This window comes from Trichogramma pretiosum, unplaced genomic scaffold, assembly GCF_000599845.2.
Source record: "Trichogramma pretiosum strain Unisexual culture from Peru unplaced genomic scaffold, Tpre_2.0 scaffold39, whole genome shotgun sequence".
Taxonomy (NCBI): Eukaryota; Metazoa; Arthropoda; class Insecta; order Hymenoptera; family Trichogrammatidae; genus Trichogramma; species Trichogramma pretiosum.
Genome location: NW_019640828.1, coordinates 1,556,988 through 1,580,317, shown reverse-complemented (window position 1 = coordinate 1,580,317; position 23,330 = coordinate 1,556,988). Strand labels below are relative to the sequence as shown.

General features: G+C 41.0%; 2 protein-coding genes across 12 annotated transcripts; both read left to right on the top strand.

The window, feature by feature from the left end:
* The first annotated feature begins 34 nt into the window (after window positions 1-34).
* Window positions 35-6,354, top strand: LOC106659590 (1-phosphatidylinositol 4,5-bisphosphate phosphodiesterase gamma-1). Of its 3 annotated transcripts, none has more exons than XM_023463356.1 (15): window positions 35-382; window positions 598-788; window positions 860-1,009; window positions 1,079-1,217; window positions 1,295-1,457; window positions 1,535-1,860; window positions 1,941-2,147; window positions 2,222-2,633; window positions 2,709-3,020; window positions 3,447-3,628; window positions 3,726-3,903; window positions 3,976-4,224; window positions 4,307-5,123; window positions 5,194-5,333; window positions 5,409-6,354. In XM_023463356.1, the coding sequence occupies exons 1-15, from the start codon at window positions 315-317 to the stop codon at window positions 5,529-5,531; spliced, it is 3,657 nt and encodes a 1,218-aa protein (XP_023319124.1). In that variant the 5' UTR covers window positions 35-314; the 3' UTR covers window positions 5,532-6,354. The 3 variants fall into 3 exon arrangements, with proteins under 3 accessions (XP_023319124.1, XP_023319125.1, XP_014237677.1); XM_023463357.1 differs by having other exon boundaries at window positions 2,706-3,020; window positions 3,979-4,224; XM_014382191.2 differs by having other exon boundaries at window positions 2,706-3,020.
* Window positions 6,355-6,639: 285 nt separating this feature from the next.
* Window positions 6,640-21,344, top strand: LOC106659592 (ecotropic viral integration site 5 ortholog). 9 transcript variants are annotated; one of them, XR_002763669.1, is made up of 9 exons: window positions 6,640-7,148; window positions 14,489-14,928; window positions 15,664-16,005; window positions 16,238-16,865; window positions 16,965-17,193; window positions 17,998-18,836; window positions 18,928-19,026; window positions 19,592-19,795; window positions 21,064-21,147. XR_002763669.1 is itself a non-coding variant. In XM_023463311.1 (9 exons), exons 2-9 carry the CDS (start codon window positions 14,636-14,638, stop codon window positions 21,068-21,070), a joined length of 2,487 nt encoding a protein of 828 aa, XP_023319079.1. In that variant the 5' UTR covers window positions 6,640-7,148; window positions 14,489-14,635; the 3' UTR covers window positions 21,071-21,156. The 9 variants fall into 9 exon arrangements, 7 of the variants coding, with proteins under 7 accessions (XP_023319079.1, XP_023319080.1, XP_023319078.1 ...); XR_002763670.1 differs by lacking the exon at window positions 21,064-21,147 and adding an exon at window positions 20,922-20,947; XM_023463311.1 differs by lacking the exon at window positions 19,592-19,795 and adding an exon at window positions 20,212-20,261 and having other exon boundaries at window positions 21,064-21,156.
* The last annotated feature ends 1,986 nt before the right edge of the window (window positions 21,345-23,330 follow it).

Below are 23,330 nucleotides of genomic sequence, written 5' to 3'. Positions count from 1 at the left end.
ACCCCAAACATAACACAAGTATCCGTACTAGCGGTACAACATACACACGCCTCTTTTCGGCTGCTTGTGTCGTTTTCGGTTTTCAATCCGGCTGTAACAGTCGATCCGGCAGGGTCGCGACACAGTTTTTTTTTTCCACTTACCACGAGAATCGCTGTGATTTTTTTTTTTCGTCTTCTTCTTCTTTTCTATATAATAAGTAGAATATATAATTTCGTAATTCGTGTGCGCGACGCTTTCTCTCGTCTGTCTCGCTCGCCTCTATCTGTCTATAATACACTTGTGCCTTGCGTGAATAAATTTTACCAAAAAAAATGTTTTCTGCCTCGAAGATCACCAAAACTTTCGATGACTTTTTCGCTTCTCTCTCACGCCGCAGAAAGTTAGTTTTTCCCGTTGTTGTGTAAATAAATGTGTTCGTGTTCGAATCCATCGTGTCTCTGTTGTTTTCGTCGTGTAAATACACATACATACATACACACAAATCTCATCTATCTGTGCCGTTTACACAAAATTTCACTGTGCCAAAAATAATAACGTGATAATAATATAGTTAGAAAAATTAACAATGGCGAAATTGTTTAATTATGTTATTAGAAAATACACAAACATGAATGAAGTAGTGATTCCCGAAGTGGAGCAGACCGTTGGTCAGCTTGAAAGGGGCACTGTGGTCACAAAGTTTTTCTCCAAAAGAAAGCCAGAGAAGAAAACTTTGATGATTCGCAGAGAAACTAGACAAATTGTGTGGACCAGAACTGGAACTACGAGTCCTTACGAAGGAAGAGGTAAAGCTTTTTTTTTCTTTTTTATTAAACCAACTGAGTTGAAAGATAAAAATACTTATTTTCATTTGCAGTGGACATGAGAGAAATCAAAGAAATTCGATTGGGGAAAAATTCAAAAGACTTTGAAAAGTGGCCTGATGAGTCAAAAAAACTGGATAATGTTAGGTGTTTTGTTGTTTATTATGGAAATGAGTTCAGACTCAAAACTCTGTCCATAGCAGGTAAATATAAAACTCACACACTTGTAACAAGCTTTTCCATTTTTTTTTAATTTATTGATTATTTACTAGCTCTGAGTGAAAAAGAATGCGAACTTTGGGTCAAAGGTCTTAGATATCTAGTTCAAGACACAATTAATGCAACATATCCTTTGCAAGTTGAAAGATGGTTGAGAAAAGAATTTTACAGCATGGAAAACTCCAATGAAGTGTAATTATCAGACAAACTATTAATCTTTTGATGAAATTCTACTCATTATTATAATTAACCATATTTATTTATTTTAGAATATCGTTGAAAGATATGAAAGCTTTTCTACCTAGGGTAAATTATAAAATTCCAACCAATAGATTGAGGGAACTTTTTCAAGAAGTTGATATAAGGCACAGAGGAGAAATTGGATTTGACGATTTTGTTAAACTATATCACAAATTAATTTTCGATAATTGTGTAAGTATTATAGATATTAAGATACAATTATTTAACAAAAAAATGTATAAATCTCACCAACTCATGTATCATTTCAGATATTGGAAGTAGATTACTCAAAATTATTACAGTACACAATAAAGAACTCAGATGTTCGAATTATCCCATTGCAGAGATTTCAAAAGTTTTTGAAAGAACAACAAAATGATCCTCTCAGTCTTTCTGAAGATTATGTTTCAGACTTTATGAGAAAATATTTAGATGATGTTCACAGGGATGTACAAGAACCATATTTTACTTTTGAAGAGTTTATTGATTTTCTATTTTCTAATAGAAATGATATTTGGGACAATACTAATGATGATATTTATCAAGATATGAATAAGCCTTTATCTTATTATTGGGTCGCATCATCACACAATACGTAATATAGAATTTTAAATCACTTCACATTTTCTTTTTCTTATTTTTTAATAATGTGTCATTTAAAATTTTTCAATTTAGGTATCTGATGGGCGATCAGATAAGCAGTGAAAGTAGTTGTCAAGCTTATGTTAGAGCTTTAAGAGCTGGATGTCGATGCATTGAATTAGATTGTTGGGATGGACCCGATGGGATGCCTTTTATATTCCATGGTCATACTCTTACAACGAAAATCAAGTTTATAGATGTTATAAGAACGATCAAAGAGCACGCTTTTGCCACTTCTGAGTATGTCTAGGACAAAAATTTTTTTACCAATTCATAGTTTTGAAAAATCTCTAACGTGAGTCTTGCTATTTTAGATATCCTGTTATTCTTTCTATTGAAGATAACTGCACATTAGTACAACAACGAAAAATGGCAAAGTTAATGCAGGAAACTTTTGGGGACATGTTGCAAAGTATGCCAGTAGATAAGAATGAAGCAGCTCTTCCATCACCAGCTGCCCTGAAAAGAAAAATCTTATTGAAGCACAAAAAACTACCTGATGGTGGAGATGAAAGTTCCTTTGTAGTTCGTAACGACGAGTCGCGAAAAGAATTGGATTTGAGGAGTACAATAAAAAATGGGATTTTGTATCTGGAAGATCCTGTTGACCGAACATGGAATCCACACTTTTTTGTACTAACTCAGCAAAAATTATTCTACACCGACACATTTCATCGAGGCCAAGAGGTTGAAGACGAAGATGACAGCAGTTCGAATAAACAAGAAGTACGTTAGGTTCATTTTTTCATTAGAAAAAATAGTATTAAAAACCCGATATAACAATTATACTTGTAACAGCAGGGACGTCCTACTGAGGAACTTCATTTTGGGGAAATGTGGTTCCATGGGAGATTGCCCAATGGTCGACTGGAGGCTGAAGAAATTCTGCGCAGGTACTCGTATCTCGGGGATGGAACGTTTTTGGTCAGAGAATGCGTGACATTTGTGGGCGATTATTGTCTATCTTTTTGGAGAAAAGATAAAGTTAACCATTGTAGAATTAAGTGCAAGCAAGAGGGAAACGTAACATCTTATTATCTCATAGAGCCGCACTGTTTTGACAGCCTATACAGTCTTATAACGCATTATCGTTCCTATCCGTTAAAAAGCCAGGTAAGAATCCTCATGACGTATTAAATAATATCCTTCAGTAAAAACGAAAAAGATAATGTTAGAAAAGTTGATTGTAACATTTTTAAAATTGACACATGAATAATTTTACACTGTTGATCTGTTTCAATAATACACTATCAGAAGCAACAATTAAAGAACAGGTAAAATCTGGGTTTTGACAAATCAGAGTATTTTTATTTTCATTTATTGAGTTCTAGATTTTGAAAAGTATAGTAGAAAATTGAGTAAGCAATTTTTCAACATGTACAATTCATGTAGAAACTTGAAAAATTAGACACACAGTATGCGTAGTATATTATTATCTTTACCAAAATAAAATTAATCGTTTTAGCAAGTATTTTATAGAAAATATTTGTGAGCTTCGCTCGAAAGTATTACTAATGATTACTCGTAAAATTTCAACAGGAGTTTAAGATTAAACTGGCCGAGCCAGCTCCGCAACCGGCGAAACACGAGGATCAAGTATGGTGGGATCCGTCCTGTTCGAGAAGCGAAGCCGAGGATCTGTTGAAACGCATACCCGAGGACGGCGCGTTCATGGTCAGAAAAAGTGAAAAAGAGAACAACAGCTACGTTCTGTCTTTCAGGTATATATTTTCGAATCAAAGCTGTTCTCGTTGTAGCTCGGAAGTATCGAGACTTGTATTTTCATTTTAATTATCGTATCTTTTTGCTGCTTCGCAGAGCCGAGAGCCAAATAAAACATTGTCGTATCAAGTTGGAGGGACGACTGTACACGATCGGCGCGGAGCAGTACGAGAGCTTGGTCACTCTGATCAACGATCACATAGCCAACCCACTGTACAACAAAGTCAAGTTGACTCGTGCCGTAAACAGGAGCATGATGAAGCAACGAGACTTGGTGAGCATTCCGAATAACAATGCCGAAATCAACTCAATTTTTCAATTTTCTAATTTTGTTCTTTCTTTAAAGCAGATTCCAGACGACGGGTCGGTATATGCGATCCCAGGATACATGGACCCCGCCACGTTGGATAAGAAAATCACCTGCAAGGCGATGTTCGATTACATCGCCCAAAAGGACGACGAGTTGACCTTCGTCAAGCACGCCATCATCCACAACGTGAACAAGTGCGAAGGTGGTTGGTGGCGAGGTGATTACGGCGGCAAAAAGCAGCACTGGTTCCCGTCAAATTACGTCGAGGAAATAAACGAGGACGATGTAAGTTTTTTTTTTTTTTGACTAACGAGAAACCAAGCGAAATGGATCTAACTCGTAATAATCGAACGTTAATTGATTTCAGACATCCGATTCGTTGCTCTTGGGCAATTGGCAAAAAGGCTCCCTGGACATCGTCGGTGCCTCTTGCGAGGTGATACAATCCGACCATCTGCATTCCACCGACTTTTCGCACATTCTGCGAATTCACAATCCAGCCGCGTGCTCGGTCTTCGAGGCCGGCGCCAAAGGCAAGGAATACGCTTACAGTTGGATGGACAACATTCAGCAGACCGGCCAGAACGCCAGTTTTCGCGAGAGCAAGCACAAAGAGATCGAGAGGGCCTGGAAGATAGCGAAGGAAATGTCGAACCTCATCGTCTACTTCCGCTCGGTGACCCTGAATCTCGAGAAGCTGCGCAGCAAGGGATTCGTCTACTACGAGATGAGCAGCTTCCCGGAGAGCAAGGCCGAGAAGCTGTTCCAGCAGGAGCGCCGTTTCTTTTTGAAGTATCACCAGGTCCAGTTCAGTCGGGTCTATCCCAAGGGCCAGCGAATCGACTCGTCCAATTACAATCCTCTGCCGATGTGGAACAGCGGCTGCCAGATGGTCGCGCTGAATTATCAGACGGGCGACAAGGCCATGCAACTGAATCACGCCAAGTTCCGCGACAACGGCGGCTGCGGATACCTCCTGAAGCCGAGCTTCATGTTCCATCAGGACTACGATCCCTATGACAAAAACTCCTTGGTCGGCGTGGAGACGTGGAAGATCACGATAGGCTTGATCGGGGCGAGACACCTGCACAGGGCCAACAGAGGCACGGCCAGTCCCTTCGTGCAGGTCGAGGTTCTGGGAGCGGACTACGATAGCGGGGTAAAATTGCAGGCCAGGACAGTAGGTAGGTGTCGACGATGGAAGAATTTTTTTTAAGGTACATCGTTCTGAACGTGCATTTTCTCGCATTACAGCGGACAATGGCTTCAATCCAATGTGGACGGAATCGTGCGAATTTTACGTGTATAATCCGTATTTAGCTATGATTCGTTTCGTCGTACAAGACGAAGATATGTTTGGCGACAGTGATTTCATTGGCCAAGCTACATACCCTGTAAGTATTCGTAGCAAAATGTATATGCATTTCGTTTGCTTTGAACTATATTTAACTCGTTTATTACGTTTTTAGGTTCGATGCATGAGGACCGGATACAGAAGCGTGTCTCTGAGAAATAACTACAGCGAATATCTCGAACTGGCGTCACTGCTGGTCCACGTGCAGATTACTGAGATTCCGAGCACTCAATTGTAAAAATAATTATTATAATTAATGAACGCTCGTCTTATGGCTTCGATCCCCAAAGATTAATGAAACTAGACACCGAGGACTTGATAAGTAACGTTAAAAAAATCAGACACCGTTGATTCTACAACGTCTTGAATGTGGCTTTAGTCGTGTTAAAAAAGAAAAAAAATATATCAACCGATAGGTATTAACGAAAGCTTTTAATGTACCAGTACAAAGATGCAAAGTTTTTTTTATTACTGCGCTTTCAACTTTATCCTCCTGATGAGATTTATATACGAAAAAAAAAAAACTGGCCTCGTTTACATGTCCAGTCTAACGTTGTATTTTTAACCGTATACCCGTTGAATCGCGTGTAGAATTAATTTATTTTAAACTAAATAGAGCTTATTGCTGATTTTAGACGAAACAAAACGCCGCACGAAACGAAAAAAAAAACTTTATTGCCAATCAGTGGCAATATATTTTTTGTAAACGAAATATATTTGTTTTTTTTTTTTTTTTTCATGACGATTTTTTTAAAATATATAGATTATATACTTATACGATAGCTTTACGATTGCCGCAATATTTTTGTATCTATGTATTGTCAAAAAAAAAAAAAAGAAAAAGAAACGATGTCAATGTTCTTCCGTTGCTATTTTTTTATGGAAAAGAACTTGTGATTCTGTGTCCAGTGCAATTAAGAATGCAATTAAAGTCTTATACATAATGAAAAAATAAAAATACTAAGTAATTATACGTTAACCGTTAGTGTAAATCGATTAATCGATCGTTGTAGCGTCAATTTTTTGTGAATATATACAATATACAGATATCGAAAAACCAACCGCTATCCGATTGTCTCGTTATTTTTGAATCCTTGAATACAAGTTATTATATAGTGACGAGTCACTAACGGCGATCGCTCCTGCGCGGTGGTGGCGCCTGCACGAATGATAACGCCGGGAGCTCACCTGTACACGGCACAAGACATACAGCAATAATAACAATAATAATAACAATACCATCTAAGCTGCGCAAAGTGAAAGGTTCGCCTCGCGCGGCCCGAGACGTCGCTCTCTCTCTCTCTCTATTCCCTCCCATTTATAACGTAAAGGTGAATTCGCTCGCTCGCCGTCGTTGGCTGCAGTCGGAGTCGGAACGCGAAGAAGAAGACGACGACTCGAGTTTCATCGCTGCACATTGTCGAGAGAGTCTCTGACAGTCAGTCGGTGTATTATAGTATACAATACATATATAGACACAGAGGCCCCGCACAGTTTTTCTTCGGTCGCCGCGAGTTCGTCGCAGCTGCGATTATTATCATCGTATCGCAGTGAGAGAGAGAGGCCAACGTGTGTCGTGTGGGTGCTGCTGCCTCTTCTTTTTTGTGCGTTCAAGTGTTTGTGTTGTTATTGTTGTTGTTATTTTATGTATACAAGTGTGTCACGCACGAATAAATGTTAATTAATTAAACCGAGAGAGGATCGTGTGCGTCGTCGTTGCAGTTTCGCGTTGTGTGCTTCGTGTGCGTTTGTTGTATACCGAAAAAAAGTCGCGCTGCGCGACTGTCTCTCTCTATCTCTGCCTGTGCACAGCATCCGAGAGAGAGAGAGAGAAAGGGTTGAATAACATCCGCAGGTGAGTGACCCTCTTTTATTCATCATCGTGTCGGTTCGCGACTTTTGGCGCGCGTCAAAAAGCCTCTCTCTCAACTCTCGCATGTATATACATTAGTAGTACATACATGCATGCAGTCTCTCGAAATGTATACAGACAGCAGCAGACAGTATATAAGACAGACTGACAGTGGAGCAGTTTGATGCCTGTGTCGTCGTTGCTGCTACTGTATCGTGTATACATAAGATTTAATAACTCGGGCTCTCTTTCATTAGCGATGTGTGTACAGTTCGGAGGCACATATAATGTTATAATGTACATACTCACAGACGGTGGGCGTCTGCTGCTCTGCTGCGCGCCGTTGCACATAATACACACACATATTCTCACACTGTGTATTATATACCTCACGATGTCGCAAGCTGGATAGCCGATATTGATACTGTATATTAAATTTTAGCGATATAATAACGAAATTATACGTGTAGCTGTGTTCTCCGGTGCGCTCGAGGACACGAAATTTCGTTTCTCGTCATTATACGGAGGTTAAACGTCATGTAGCTGCAATTGCAGCTCTGCTGTTGTTGTTTAAACGTAAAACATTAGATTATAGCGCTCCTTTTTGCCTATATACGGGACTACATTTGAGATATTATTACGGAGGAAAAAGGGAATGTAGAACGTGTTTCTTTCTCTCTATGTCTGTGTGTGCGTTTGCGTACGTGTGTGTGTGTGTGTGCGTGCAAGCGAGCGATGGTGCATCTATGCAAGCGAGAGAAAAGTGCAGCGCTTTACGCTGCGCTGGCTACGCGTTATGCGAGTGAAATGTCGTTCTCTTTCTCTCTCTCCCTCGCTAACTCTTTCAGGCTTTTATAGTGTAGCAGTATCCTATCTATGCACTCGCGCGAGTGCAGCAGCAGTTTATATATATAATATTCGCGCGCATGTGGCAGCGATATTTTTATTACATATAGTATATATACAGCCTGTGGTGCCTCCGCCACTGCTGCACTAATCGCGGAAATTAATCGTGCCGCATTAACTAAAGCCTGGTAAATGTCGTTATCTCAATCTTTTGTAATTGAAGAAGATAGAAACCTTTTTAGAGGAATTACAAACTGTGTCTGTTTGTGCGAGTGTGCGCATGGTGAATCATGTGGGTGGACGTGTCAAGTCGGTTGATAAAACAACTCTGCCTCCTACGAGATAACGCGTTGCAATTGTGTCTCTCTCTCTTTTTTTTTGGACAGTTATTGTTTGGGGGCACGTGTTTGTGTGTGTGTGTGTGTGTGTGTGTGCGAGCGTACGGTAATTTACTTTCATTAACGCGCTGGTTCGTCACTGGTCAAGAAACTCGTGAGCTAATGCGTACACGAAAGTGTCCGTGTGTGCTTAGGATGTGGAGCTCTATTTGAAAGGCGTAAGAAAACTGGTTGGAGCAGTAACGATAGATTTATCTACTTATGTTTCTACTGCTGCTGCTGGAAAACCGTAGCCATAGTGACTTTTCTTTTTTCTCTGTCTCCCCGATTGATCGCCAGGCGGTCTTGAGCTTCGGTAGAAAGTATATTCATTTTTTGTTCGTATCCACATTTGAATGGGGGAGGCAAAAAAAAAATTGGTAAAGTAAAATTGCCTATAAGGTAGGAAAATTGTTGGCCAGTTTTTTTTGCGACTTTTTCAATCGACAGGTAACATTTCTGCAAGCGAGTGAAAGTATTAATTTTTACAACTGCTTATCATCTCTTCCTAAAATACGCATTAGATTTCTCTTTACAAAGATAAGTAGTTTTTTCTTCTTTTTCAATTTCAAATTTAAAGAAAGGAAAATGACGATGATCGAGTACAGCAGGTCGATTGGAAAATTGACTCATCCTGCATCATTGAATCCTTGTGACATTTATTCCTCGAAGCTTTCCTCCTCGAATCGTTGAAATATAATAATGAACTATACTGCGGCCGTCGTTCGCTGTGTGCGGCATTACTTCCTTCCGCAGCGTTGGCATATTCAACAACAAGAATGTCATATATACGTATTTAATAATGCGCGGTGTACATTGACTCTTATGTGATATAAAAAAATTTATATCATATACACATATTTTACTTTATTTACGGAAAAGAAAATATTACATACCCGCGAGTTACACACCGAGTAACTCGGGGCAAGGTGGAAAAGAAGAGAACGATGAAAAAAAAAACGTACACACGCTCCGCGATACCTTTTTTTCCTCGTCACAAGTATATCCGTATCTCGTGGGAAATCGTACTGTTTTTGCAAAACAAACGGGTTCGCGCGCGTTCGTTGCATATACAGCGTTGTTGTTTATCATCGTTGCACCTACGAAAAAAAAAATACTCTGGAATATTTTTTCGTAAAATAGTAAACTCCGGTGTGCGCGCGCGGGTGAGTCGCGCGACGTAAAAAATAGTAAAAAAATAGTAATAATGGATTGTGTAAGTGACTAATTACCGTGTGGCGCGAAGGTCGCGACGATTATTATCTCCTCTCGCGTATATAAATATATACGCGATGTACGCTCGGATGCACGTGATTTGGCATTAAGGAAGGAGTAACAGTCGAAGAATAAAAAACTGAACCGACTTCGCGCGAATGAATGAAGCTGCTTGTGTTGGACGTCGTTGTTCTTACGGTTACGATCGGCTAGTTATACGCCTTTGATCGCGTAACGCCGCACGAGCGTAATTTTCGTCTTTCGAATATATATATTCGGCACGTCGCGGTGGTAGACTTTGCGAAATTGTCCGTATAGCTATTTATTCGTATACAAGTATCGAACACCGTATTATATTATTACCGTATTAATGCTTGCGTAACGCGGCGCAGCAGCGACGAAACTTTAATATTATGCGGTGCTCATTGTTGTTGTAGTTGTAGTTGTTGTTTCGTAGTATCGTAAGGTTCGGCGCGCGGATTTCTCGCATTCCACTGAATGTGTACAAGTGCATCCTTTTCTAAATATATCAGGTCGCTTCTCCCCGATTTCTTTTCTCGAATTAGAGACCGAAGCTTATACCAAAAATGTCACATGCATCGGTTAAATCTCGTACGCATCGAAACTTTCCTTAAAAAAAAAAAGCAAAGGTTTATAAAATTGCCAACTGGCAGCGGCTCTAATTCGATTTTTCTCTCTTTCCTTTTATTTTTGCCGCTCGCCGTGCGCCATGATATTAGTCCGCGTGTATACCTATATATGTATAATATAAGCGCTCCACATGCTCAGTCATACATATTCAAGCCAACTAGCGTCAATTAGTTTTGCACGTACATATATATATCGTTGTCGATGGCACACATATAACACCTTTTTTACGTTTTATCGTCGTGCACGTTGTAGCAAATTTCACGTTCTCGCGGCTATCGCTGCGGAGATTCATTTACATGTAAAATTATTCGATACGTTTTTTTTTTACGGCTCGATTAGTATCATTGTTTTCCGGAATTCTTCGTTTCTATCGTTCTAAATTCTCGAACGTCAACGAGGGAAAAAAGGGAAGAGAGAAGTTTTAAAATTTACATGTATGCGCATTGCTCAATTTCGGTATATATCTATGCGCGAGAGAAGCTGCGTCGACAACCTGTACTCTTTCTCTTTACTATACCTATTATATAGACGCGCTATACATGTATATTCATTGAAGTATCGTATCAATAATTCATGAAGTTTGGCTCGCGAGCAGCTCTCCGAACTAGCTTGACACGATTTTCGCGCGCGGGTCTCGCGCAGTACAAAGGCGTGTACGATATAACACGATATAGTTACTGGTAAATATTTCATATTTGTATACTCCTTCCGTTCAAAACTTTGCAGAAGAAGAAAAGTCAGGGAAGGAAATTAAATGATGGTTCAAACGAATGTAGGAGAGGATGAGAGAACGAAACTACATAGGAAAGAAAATTAATGAACGATCAAGTGATCTTTATCTCTCGTTTCCTAAATCAAGTACCATTTTTTCTCGCCTAGCTCAAAATTTCACCTCACAAGAAGTATATATATCGGTACGAGACGACAGAGAAAGACGAAAAGTCGATGTCAAGTGTATATAATATACCTAGCGAAACCGTTACAAGATACACTTATATGGAATAATCTTTTTTTTTTTTTCGTTGCCCATATGATGAACCGTAAGACTACGCGAGAGACCTACATATTATCCATCACGTATAGGTACACAGTATATATTACACACATCCAACTTGGCTTGTCTGCTCATCCAAATGACTCTCGTGTGTTTTGGGCTCGTTTCATCCCATTTGATTTCCACCTGTTTTTCATTATCGCGACACGCCTCTCGTTTTGCGATCGATTCGCGAGAGCTTCCTTCGTCCATTATAATATTATAATGTATACATATATACGCACCGCGATCAAACGAGGTACTATAATTGCCTCCTCGCTCGTAAATAAAAGAGGGAGAGGTGTACACACACACAAAAAAAAAGGAACGAGGTAGATATGGCATCGAAACAATAAGAGCACACACACACACACACACACACACACATGCAACGCGAATAAATGTGTATCACGTTGTACGCGGCGTGGGAGAGAAAGCTTCCGTGCGTCGCGCGCCGTTTTCCCACAGGCGCGCGCGCACACACAGACACACATCCGCGAATCTACGTCGCGGCGCGTCTCGAGAGCGGCGCGCGATTATTATGAAAAAACAACATTTAAAGCAGTCAGGCCAAGGTAAAGGAGATCCTCTAACACATCCTTTTAACGATTTTATTTTCTACGATGGTCCAGTTTTCTCGTTGTTGTCGTTTTTGACATCGATGCGCCGATGCGCTCGCCTATACTAATGAGCTCGAATTAGCCGCACGTGTATGATGTACAACGATCGTTATATATATTTTTAGAAACTCGCGTCGAGCCTTGGAAAAAAAAATGAAAAAAAAATTGTTTACACGCGCGCGAGCGAAGGTAAAAAAAATGAAGAAAAATAAATAGTAGACGACACAATGGCAATTATTATCGATATATTTGCCGATCGTATATATTTTGTACGAAAGAAACGCAAAAAGCAAAAGTTGATATATAGCAACAGAGGCAGGATCCCGAGCTAGTAGCCTCTGCGTAGAACAGGTTTTTATACGTATTCAAAATGTACAGACACTTGCTCATCTCTCTCCTTCGTCTCGGATGAATCATCGGTGCGCGCGATCATCGTCGTCATCTCGAACTCCGCTTTGAAGAAAAAAAAAAAGTATCCGTGCGTGTATATACGCGAGCATCGCAAGTGTAACGGTTTTGTCGTTTATATGGTATATATAAGTACTCTCAAGTACAAGTGCACCGAAGCTTCGTACATACGTACCATGCCTTGCACACACGACGCACGCGGAGCGAGTCTAAAAAGGCAAATTGAAGCTCTCGTAATATATTTGTAACGATGCTTTTCAACTTCGGCGTGTACCATATATACACGCGCACGCACATTCGTCTAACGCCGCGCGAGTGACCGATAAATGTGTGCCGTGCGCGCCGTTATTATATTATATATATGTTATAAGCCTGCAACGTGTCTGCCTCTATGTACGTGTTCGTGGTGTAATATGATGGCTGTGCGGTGCGCTGATCGCTATAAAGCCAAAGACACCGACATTGACATCGTTTCGGGAAAGGAAAGAGAAGAAAAAAAATAATCGATGATAAACGTGTGTGTGTTACGTTAGTGTGCTATAAGTATACATTGATACCTGTCTATGTGTGTATGTACGTAATGTACGTAATGTACGAAACACGGTATCGCACCGACGGTGTTGTATATAGTGGTAGATATGTATCGAAACAAATAAAAAAAAAAAGAGAGAAGTAGTGCGCGGGTAACGATCCGCGAGAGACGATAAAGAGGCTACGATTTTTTTCTTTTGATTTTTTTGTACATTATACGCACTATCGACGCGCGCGCGATTGAAATTTTTTGGATAATACGCGATTCGTCGAGCGTTTATTAGTATTGTATACATCGAACGGAAGTTCCGTATAGGTACTCTGATTGTTTTTACACGAACGATTGCGACACGCGTGCGCGAGTGCGTATTATATTATTATTATACAATCGGCAAAGTGGAGCATTATACATTCGCCGCGTATTATTATTGCACGCGCGGGAATTGCGCGCGCGAAAATGACCGGTATCCATATGCGTTATTAAATAGCAGATAAATGACAGTAGCAAATACACACACACCTATCTTCGAAGCTCCGATTTATATTTTTCTCTCTTTTTTTTGTTCCTCTTGCGCAACAGGTTTAAATGTGTGTGTGTGTGCGTGCGTGTGCGTGATGATGATGATTCACCACAGATGCATCGGCAGCTCATAATCTCATTTAAATGCTGTGTATTACTCCTCGTCGCGTGGAGCACGAAGCTGCAGCAACAGCAGCGGTAGCGCTACGATATCGCAATTTACGATATTCCGTGCCTCGAGAGTGAAAGGATCTCCGATTATTACCAGTTATGATTATTGTAAATGGCGTAAATCACGATTGAATTTCTTACTCGAATTCGCGTAGGTTCGCGTCGATTTGAATAATAACGATGAATTTTTTTATATCGGAGAACGAAAAACGGAGCCTCGAGTGCCTTTTTTCCTTTCTCTCTGGTCTCCGTTCATAAAATATATGCGCGCGCTTAGCCATTATACCTATATACCTCGACCACTCCCACGCAATGTACATATAGAAGTAGTTCGTTAAAAAAAAAAAAAAGAAAAAAAAACGCGAGCATCGAACGCGTGTGCGTGCCATAGGCAAATCGAAGCTAGACAGCTCTCGCGGCAGCGCAGCGCGGTGCGTTATGTCATGCACACACGTCAAAATAAAAAAAAAAAAAAAAAAAAAAAAAAAAAAAAAAAAAAGAAACAAATGAAAGAGAACGTGTACGTACGATTTGTCAATTGTACAGCACGCAGCGGCGCTCTACATAACTCTTTTCTGTCTCTCTGTCTCTCTCGATCGTCGCGGATTTCTCGTTCTATTATTGTTGTTGTATCGTTTTGATAGAGTCTCGCGTGGGTGGGTGTGTGTGTGTGTTTGTGTGTAAGTGCCGTATAGGATTTAAATTTTATTATTCATTAATTTCATTTCATTTCACTCCTTTTCTTTTTCGGTGTCACCTCGCGATAGTGACGATATGTGTTATACATTATAAAGTAGCGCGGGTTCTTATCGTTGTATATAATAAACGTGCATGTTTTGTTTACCCGCACACTTTGCTCGATCGTTTCTCTTTCTGTACACACACGTATATAACTACATATTTTTATATATAATATACTTTCAAGCCCGATCGATCGGCTCTAATGCAAAACAACATCCTTCGTGTTTCAGAGCTCTCGACGACAGAAAAAAAAACCAGACGCTGAGGTATTTTTTATACACGTCAACGTCGGGGGGCGGCGGCGGCGTTGCAGGAGGGTGTGTGGGCACGCGAATGATCACAAGGAGCAGTGATATTATGGATCAAAGGCCGCGATTATGAGCGTCGTATGCTTGAAATCCGCGTCGGTCTGCGAAGAGAGCATACCGAGGGTGAACGGGGCGGCTGCCGACGGTACCGAAGATCAGCAGAGCGCCAGCAGCAGTGGCAACAGCAGCGCGTCGAGCTCGCTGTCGTCGACCTCGTCCTCGGAAGAGTCGTCCGCCTCCTTGGACACGGCACAGAAAACAACAACAAGCACAGGAGCTACTACGATAGCGACTCCGACGGCAGCCAAAGACGTGTCCAACGACGAGCTGGCACTGTTGGCCAAGCTCGAGGAGGCCAATCGGTAAGATATTGCAATAATACCTTATACATATATATACAGAAACAGGTGACTTCGCATATCGTCGCTACCACTACGGTAAAACGCCTACCTGTATGTACACATCACATACACACGAGCACGAGAATACAACGTTTGCTTTGGGCTTGCTGATAAGGCCTGCCTTAATAATGTACATAGGCGCGCGCGCGTATATTAATCTATATCATGCCTCCGCTCCGCGAGGCTGTGCATATGTGTGCGAGTCGCGATACGTGTTCGTGCCACTACTACCGCTGCCGATCGCTGAATATATGAATTTTTTTCGCTATACTCCACGAGCGACCAAGTCCCCTCATGCTCGCGCCAGGCCAGGCCGCACTTCAGTATATCGCGACGCGTCTCTCTCCGACGATATTATATATATACATAAATCGAGTCGCGCGCGCGAATCGTTTCGGTGCTGCTGCTGCTGCTGCTGCTGCACACGTCACGCAACCGAGCCTCGCAGCATCATACATGTCTCTGTGTTATTATTGCTGTTTCTTTCTCATCGATTCGGAGCCTACTGGAGTTGCAGCGGCAGCGGCGAGAGTCGAGAATAATGAACGAGGCGTTCAAGCGGCAGAGTCTCAAAGCCATCCAGAGGTAGTAGTTAGTTTTCGCGACATACATACACATACATACACATTCACATAACATTCATAATCATAATAACGACGACAACCGAATGAAACTTATTTTGACGCGCCCGCGCAGGCTGATCGAGTCGGACGCCAAGTCGCTCAACTCGCTGCAGAGCAATCACAGCCGCAAGGGCTCGGACACGTCGCAGGTGTCGCTGGCCTCGGGCTGCAGCGTAACCACCACGACCAACAACAATAATGCGGCGGCAGCAACGTCGAACGGCAATAATGCTGTCAACAGCAGCAGCAACAACAACAACAACACAACGACGGGGCCCGCCGGTGGGGGCAGCGACGGCGAGGAGAACACGTGGTCCCTGTGGGGCAAGATCATCGCCGACTGGGACAATCAGTGGAAGAAGAGGAAGGACTTCGTGAAGGATCTCATCAGGCAGGGCATACCGCATCATTTCAGGTAAATATAATTCCAATATGCGCGACGTTAATGTAATCAGCTGACGAGAGACGCATATGTACGCGAGTGACTCATGTGATAAAATGCTTTTAACGATGCGTGTGTGTATATATATCTAGGCAATGATTGTATATACGACTTATCGCTCGTGACTCGCCCGTGCGCGTTTTAATTGCCTTCTAAAAAAAGATAAATAAACAAATCGTAATTAATTAAAATTTCGTCAACACAGGAGCATAGTATGGCAGCTGCTGTGCGGCGCGCACGAGTCCGAGGCCAAGCGCAAGTTCGCCGACTACATGAAGCGCACCTCGTGCTTCGAGCGCATCATCAGACGCGACATCGCGCGCACCTACCCTGAGCACGACTTCTTCAAGGAGAAGGACGGCCTCGGCCAGGAGAGCCTGTTCAACGTCATGAAGGCCTACAGCCTGTACGATCTCGAGGTGGGCTACTGCCAGGGCTCGGGCTTCATCGTTGGCCTGCTGCTCATGCAGCAGATGCCCGAGGAGGAGGCGTTCGCCGTACTCGTGGCCCTCATGCAGGATTACCGGCTCCGTGACATGTTCAAGCCGAGCATGGCCGAGCTCGGCGTGTGCATGTATCAGCTCGAGCATCTGGTGTCGGACACGCACCCGGAGCTGTTCGCCCACTTCGCCGTGCAGGGCTTCCACACGTCGATGTACGCGTCGAGCTGGTTCCTCACGCTCTTCACGACGGCGCTGAGTCTGCCGCTGGCCTGTCGCATCTTCGACGTGTTCCTCTCCGAGGGCATGGAGATCATATTCAAGGTGGCCCTGGCCATGCTGCAGCTCGGCAAAGACGATCTCGTTAGTCTGGACATGGAGGGCATGCTCAAGGTTCGTGTTCGACTAACTACTATTATTACATCCACTCGAGCGAGAGGTAGATAGTAGAGTTCAAGAGGTTTTTATAATTAACCGTTCGTTTGTGCGCAGTTCTTCCAGAAGGAGCTGCCGGGCCGCGCGGAATCCGATCCGAATCGCCTGATGAGCATCGCCTACAGCATGAAGATCAATCAGAAGCGAATGAAAAAGCTCGAGAAAGATTACACGGTGCTGAAGATGAAAGAGCAGGAGGAGATGGTGGAGCTGCGCAGATTGCGGACGGAGAACAGAATGCTGCGCCAGCGTACGGAGCTGCTCGAGGCCGAGTCCGCCGAACTAGGTATAGACTACTGATTCTCTCTTCTCTTTATCCAATCAAGCAGTATTGTAACAAATTGAATTAAAAATATCCACGAATGGCAATTCAGTTTAATACGAGGATTAAGAATATTTTAATTAATGAATCAATTTGATTTTTCTGTTAAACTTGATTTACAGAATTAATTTTCATGTCTCCAGTTTATATGAGTTGTTTATGCTTTAGATAGAATGGATTTCTCAAGTTATAGTTCTTCTGGACTCTTCAGGCTCTAGGTAGATTGAAGAGAAAAACATAATGGGATTATCCGCGGTCCATTTGGGGCCTAAAGAATCTGAAATAACTATAACTTACTCAAGAAATCTAATCTGGGCTACTTTTACAACCTCTGGAGCATCAAGAAAAACTAGGGGATATTAAATTTGATTCAAATTGAAAATGAGATGAACCAAATTATGTACTGATGCGTTTGAATGTCAATTAATTTACGAATCAATTATTAGTTAGATCCTGTATCTTATCAATTACAAAAATTATCAATTCATTGGTACTTGCATAAAAAATGCCTGATACATGACCATTTTTTATCAAATGGCAATTACTAAATGCCGAGTATACATTTCTTAGAAAATTAGCGAAAAATTTTTACTTAATTTTTTTTAATTGGAGCTTTATAGCCATACCTAAATTTAAGCTGAAGTCTGAAAGAATTGACAATTCACATGTAAATGATAAGATACAACGTCATACTACCGAATAATTTCTTAAATTAATAAAAATAAACGACTGGTTGATGAACAATGATTTTTCTCTTCTATCGCGCAGCGGAAAAACTGGTGCGCGGCCAGGTGTCGCGCGCCGAGGAGGAGGAGATAGCGTTCGTGGCGCAGCGCGAGCTCACGGCGCTGCGTCACGTGCACCTCGAGACGCTGCACGGCAAGGAGGAGCTGCTCCACCAGAAGGAGGAGCTGATACAGTGCCTGCAGGACGAGCTCGTGCGCGTGCGACTGCACGAGGCCGAGAACGACGCGCAGATCTACGATCTGCGCGAGCGCATCAGGGAGCTCGAGCAGGACAAGAAGCAGCTGAGGGAGTGCACGCCCGACAACTCGGTGGCCCATCTGCAGGAGGAGCTGATCGCGGTGAAGCTTAGGGAGGCCGAGGCCAATCTGTCGCTCAAGGACGTGCGCCAGCGCGTGAGCGAGCTCAGCGCCAGCTGGCAGAAGCATCTGCAGGAGCACAGGGCGGCGCACGCCGCGCAGCCCGCCGACTCGACCCCCAAGAAGCTGCTGTTCTGGGAGAGTCGTGGCCAGGAGGTGCAGAAGCTCGAGGAGGACCTGATGACGACGCGCTTCCACGAGATGGAGGCCCTGACGGAGGCCAAGGAGCTCAGGCTCAAGGTCATGGAGCTGGAGACGCAGGTGCAGGTGTCGACGAATCAGCTGCGCCGCCAGGACGAGCACGCCAAGGTACTTAGGGACGAGCTGGAGCAGGCGCTGGCCCGACAGAAGGAGCTCGAGACGCGGCTGCGCGAGCAGCAGGACAAGTACTGCGACCTCGAGAGCAAGATGAAGGACGACACGATGATGGCGAGGATCAGGGACGCCGAGCACGCGCAACAGGTCGCCGAGCTCAAGCAGCAGATATCGGTGCTCGAGCTCAAGGTAACGAAAATTTCTTCTTTTTTTTTCTTCTTCCTGTCGAGTCACGAGGAATCGGAAAATCAATCGAGCGTGTGCTCTTTATCTTTTTTAGAACGAGGAGATGCACGCCGAGGGCGAGCTGCGCAACAACATGGACGAGAGCGACCGGGTGCGCGAGCTGCAGGACAAGGTGGCGGAGCTCAAAGCCGAAGTGAGTTTGCTGCGGCCTTATTACTATTATCATCTACCACACGGGGAATAGGATTCTGTCTCTCTCTCTTTAACAATCGACGATATATCTTTAGTTTTAAGTTTAACGAGCTTAACGCGATTAACGCGATCGCTTGATCATCGCACTGTAAAATAATTTACCACGAGCTTTTGAAAGACGTTCTCTAATTATGTACTACAATTGTATATATTTTATACATATATAACAGTCATCGGTATTACATGTGAACTAAAAACAATACAAGTCTTATCGAATTCGACGGAAAAAAACATTATGATATATTTAACGAGCTTGTTACGCTTATGTGCATATAGGCAAATTTATACAAGTCACTCTCTTGCAATATCGTGCTTTTGGTTCATTTTGCGTTCACCAGCATTCACGAAGGAAAAAATAATAACAGTCGCAATTGTATCATTTGGCTTCTTTTTCGTTTCTTTTACACAGATCGTATACAGATCGGCTCGATAATCGTTAGCTTTTTTCTTTTGTACAAAAAAAAAAGCATTGATTACCTTCATACTATTTTTTTATCAATTTTCAGACTCGTAATTATCATATCGTTCGTACGAATTGGATTCGTGCACGTGCATAAAAAAACACGTTCGGGTGAGAAAAAAATACACGTGTAGAATTTGCTTTTAGTTATTGCCAAGCGATATTGCGTCGAGCCGCACGGAGAAAATAAAAAAAGAAATCCGAAGTTCACAAGAACGTATGATAAACAGTGATCGATTCTTTTTGTAAGGTAAACAAATGCAATTATTGGCCAGAGACTTATTTTGTAATTTTAGAAGAACCAAAAAAAAAAATATTAGTTGTCGAATTTAATTAATTTTGAATAATAGTATTGAACTGTAAAATAAACTTGACAATTCGTGAGTGATGACTTTTCGCCGTGTTTGCTAAAAAAAAAAGGCTATTATAAAAAGCATATCTGCCCGCTTGAATATTTGAAGCTTTCGAAAAACATTGACTGAATTGCACACAAAGGTGCTGGGCATCGAACTAACTCTGGCTTTTGGGCTACTAAAAAATACATTCGTCTTGTCAAAGATATAAAAGAAAGGAGTCAAATTCTCATTTTTGACAAGACGAATTCAAATGCAGCTTTTCGATTTTTCCGTAATTAACCCACTGTTTCTATGTGTTTTGTCGGATTAGTGTCCTACACCGATCACCAGTCCAGACATAGAAGTGTTGACATGGCTCGAGTAAGTTTTCAATGAATTGGACGGTATTATATCGAATGTTAGAGATTTTTTGTTTCATTTCTGAATCCTTTCGACTGTAACTATGCATTCGAGTATCGTATTTAGTCGTTTTTAATTTGTTGAAACTGTCGAATTTCGAGTTTTGTTAAAAATGTTGTACATAATAGTGCAAATTATTATTCTAATTTTATTAGATGTTAAGCATGAATGTATAAAATATACGTATATATGTTTTTTATATAACGCAATATATTTACTTCGTATCTAGTCATGTAATTACTGTCGTTGGAAATTGAATTTTTTATAATTGTGTAGAACTATTTTACTCGTCCTGGTTAAAGAAAATGCTTGCAACATCTTCATTTCTCATAAGTGCATGATTATTTTTTTCTCTCACATTTTGGTAGTTTAGGTGTAATGCAAAAGCTTCTGATGAATTTTTATTTATTATGATCAATCTTAGCGATCGATCGTTTGCCGTATTTTTTTCTCGTTCATTAAAGTGTATTCAGCCTGGATAATCACAAAAATTAAATTGGCAAACGATCGAACGCTACGATTGACAACCGATTTGTTTATGCAACTCGACTTTTTCTTTCTCGAAAAAATAATGAATAAACTCACGCTCGCCTCTTTTATCCATTCACACTCTGCGTGTAGGTAAGGTGCCGTTACTATTACTTATAACCCACAATAAAAAAAAAAAAAAAAAAAAAACAATAGACAAAAAAAAAATAAACCAACACGTGGCCGTCCTCTGCCTCTGTGCCCACACGCACACTCGTGTTCACATGTGCTGCAGGTGTTGAGACTGGAGAGCCTGCGCGAGCACTGGGCCAAGCACGGCGACGTCAAGAGCAAGGACGCGGTGAGCCGCAGCTGCAGCATCGACACGACCGACACCGAGCTCGACGCGCTCGAGCGCAGCGACGAGCTGCTCAAGATCTGCCTCAAGGGCGTCGAGGACGATCAGGACGCGTGAAAAAAAAAATAATAATTAACGAAAGGGAAAAATATTGAAGAATACTACGGTGCACAATCGAGAATCACTCGTGTAACTGATCTATATGATGAAAAAAAAAATACTCTGTCGTCGCACACACGTACGCAAAGAAAAAAAAAATAGGGATAGATGATGACGATTGCTTTTCTCGAGGATAATCGCACGAATTTTTTAAAGTATGTATGTATACGTCGCGAAGAGAGGCAGTACTTGTAACATCATCGATTTTTCATTCCATAAGAAATTGTTGTATAAATTCTCGTTTATTACTACTCCCCCTCATCACGTAGATGTAACGATATGATTACATAAATAATATATTATGATTATTAACGTCGGTGAAAAAAAATTCGAAGTAATCAACATTGGGTGATCGATTCGTCTCATTATACTACCTTATGGTAAAATTCGTTCAAATTTTATACATACAACTATGAAGTATATTATATATATTTACATTGTACGAACTTAGCGTGTATTTAACACTTAGACCTATAAGTATAATTTTAGTACGTATAACGTGTCGATTTTGTGCAATTTTTTTTTAAAGATAATAGTTTCATGCGTTGTACATTTTTTTTACTATTATATTTTTAATCATTTAAACATAACAACTATACGATAGCGAATGGAGAAACGTCGATTCTGTAAAAAATTTGAGTGAAACAAAGAAAAAAGTGTCACGATCGTATTACTGTTTTATTGCTGTTTTTTAAAAACAGGATGATGGACGATAATCAAATGTGTATAATTCGTTATTGGTTTTTCGTTTCTCTCGAGCAGTATTTTTCTTGTAAGGAATAGCAGAAGAGAAGATGAAAGATAAAAAAAAACAGAGTATTTATAACAAACGCCCGACCGTTTGAGATTTAATTGTATTTAATTATTTTTGTCGATCTTTTTCAATTGTATATTTTGACGAGAGATGAGTGGAAAAAATCTTACCTACGTAAGGAACGCAATAAAATATGATCTTGTAAAGATTTCGTTTCGAGCATTTTCACGCCCAAAAACGTGAAACGAGACTCAACCAATTTATACGAAACATAATGTGATAAGCTATTTAAAAAAAAAAAAGAAGGAAACTTTCTAATTGTTATAAAGTATATCGATGCTTACTAGTGAAATAACAACGTATGCTATTTATAAAGTAGACCCATAGTACATTATTATTTTGTTTATTTATACACGAAAAAAAATAACGGCCAACATTGCTTATGTAAATTATTTTTCACTTCGAAAAAATCATCTGTTAAAAAAAAAAATCCTTCGAGAACGAAATAAAAACAAAAATACATGTAAATTATTAATTTACAAAACTACAATCGTGTGTACAGTGAGCAATTTTTTGTAATTGAATTATTACATCTTATTTTCTGATATTTCAGACTTTTCCTTCGACGATGATAAGTATGATAATCGCAAGAAAACGTAGATATACGAATATACGAATTTTCCAAGTAATGGACACACACAAGCGCGATTCAACGAATGAAACTTTTTTTGAAGTAAAAAAAACATTTATTGCGCACAGAAGTTTATGGTATAATAATGGGCATGGAAAGTCGATGCAAAACGACACACAATTATTATGCAAACCGTTCGGAATGTCGAAATTAACCCAATAGCTTCATTGTTGCTTTCTACGATTTTATTTTATTTCGTTCTCTCCTAATGGAAACCCGGAGCAATTGTGCAACACGATTCTGGCGTTTAAATTCTTCTTTCTTTTTTGTTTTTGCAACTTCATTCGGGCGCGGAGAGAAGTTGAAATAAAAAACATTGAATCGATAAATTAATCAAAACGCGCGGGGCAACGAAGCCGCAGAGATAATTGATTCCTGGTAGTGCATTTCTTTTGCGATTGTACGCAGCTGCTCGTAAATACATTTAAATTTTATGCAAACATATTTTATCCTAGAATTAGAGGTCGCTATATTTTCGAGCGTAGTGAATTTTTTATTTTTGACTGAGATATTAATAACGATTTATCGATGCCAGAAAAAACAGAAATCTCTATGTTTTACCATAATGTATAATCTGCGAATCAGTTCGTTCCTGCGCGC

Bases quoted from the DNA above. Each gene is read 5' to 3' on its own strand.
- LOC106659590 (XM_014382191.2), top strand. From the start codon at position 315: ATGTTTTCTGCCTCGAAGATCACCAAAACTTTCGATGACTTTTTCGCT. The intron at 3,904-3,975 runs GTGAGCATTCCG...CTTTCTTTAAAG, and splicing joins TGATGAAGCAACGAGACTTG to CAGATTCCAGACGACGGGTC. The intron at 5,124-5,193 runs GTAGGTGTCGAC...CTCGCATTACAG, and splicing joins ATTGCAGGCCAGGACAGTAG to CGGACAATGGCTTCAATCCA.
- LOC106659592 (XM_023463310.1), top strand. From the start codon at position 14,636: ATGAGCGTCGTATGCTTGAAATCCGCGTCGGTCTGCGAAGAGAGCATA. The intron at 16,006-16,237 runs GTAAATATAATT...TCGTCAACACAG, and splicing joins GGCATACCGCATCATTTCAG to GAGCATAGTATGGCAGCTGC. The intron at 17,194-17,997 runs GTATAGACTACT...TCTATCGCGCAG, and splicing joins GGCCGAGTCCGCCGAACTAG to CGGAAAAACTGGTGCGCGGC.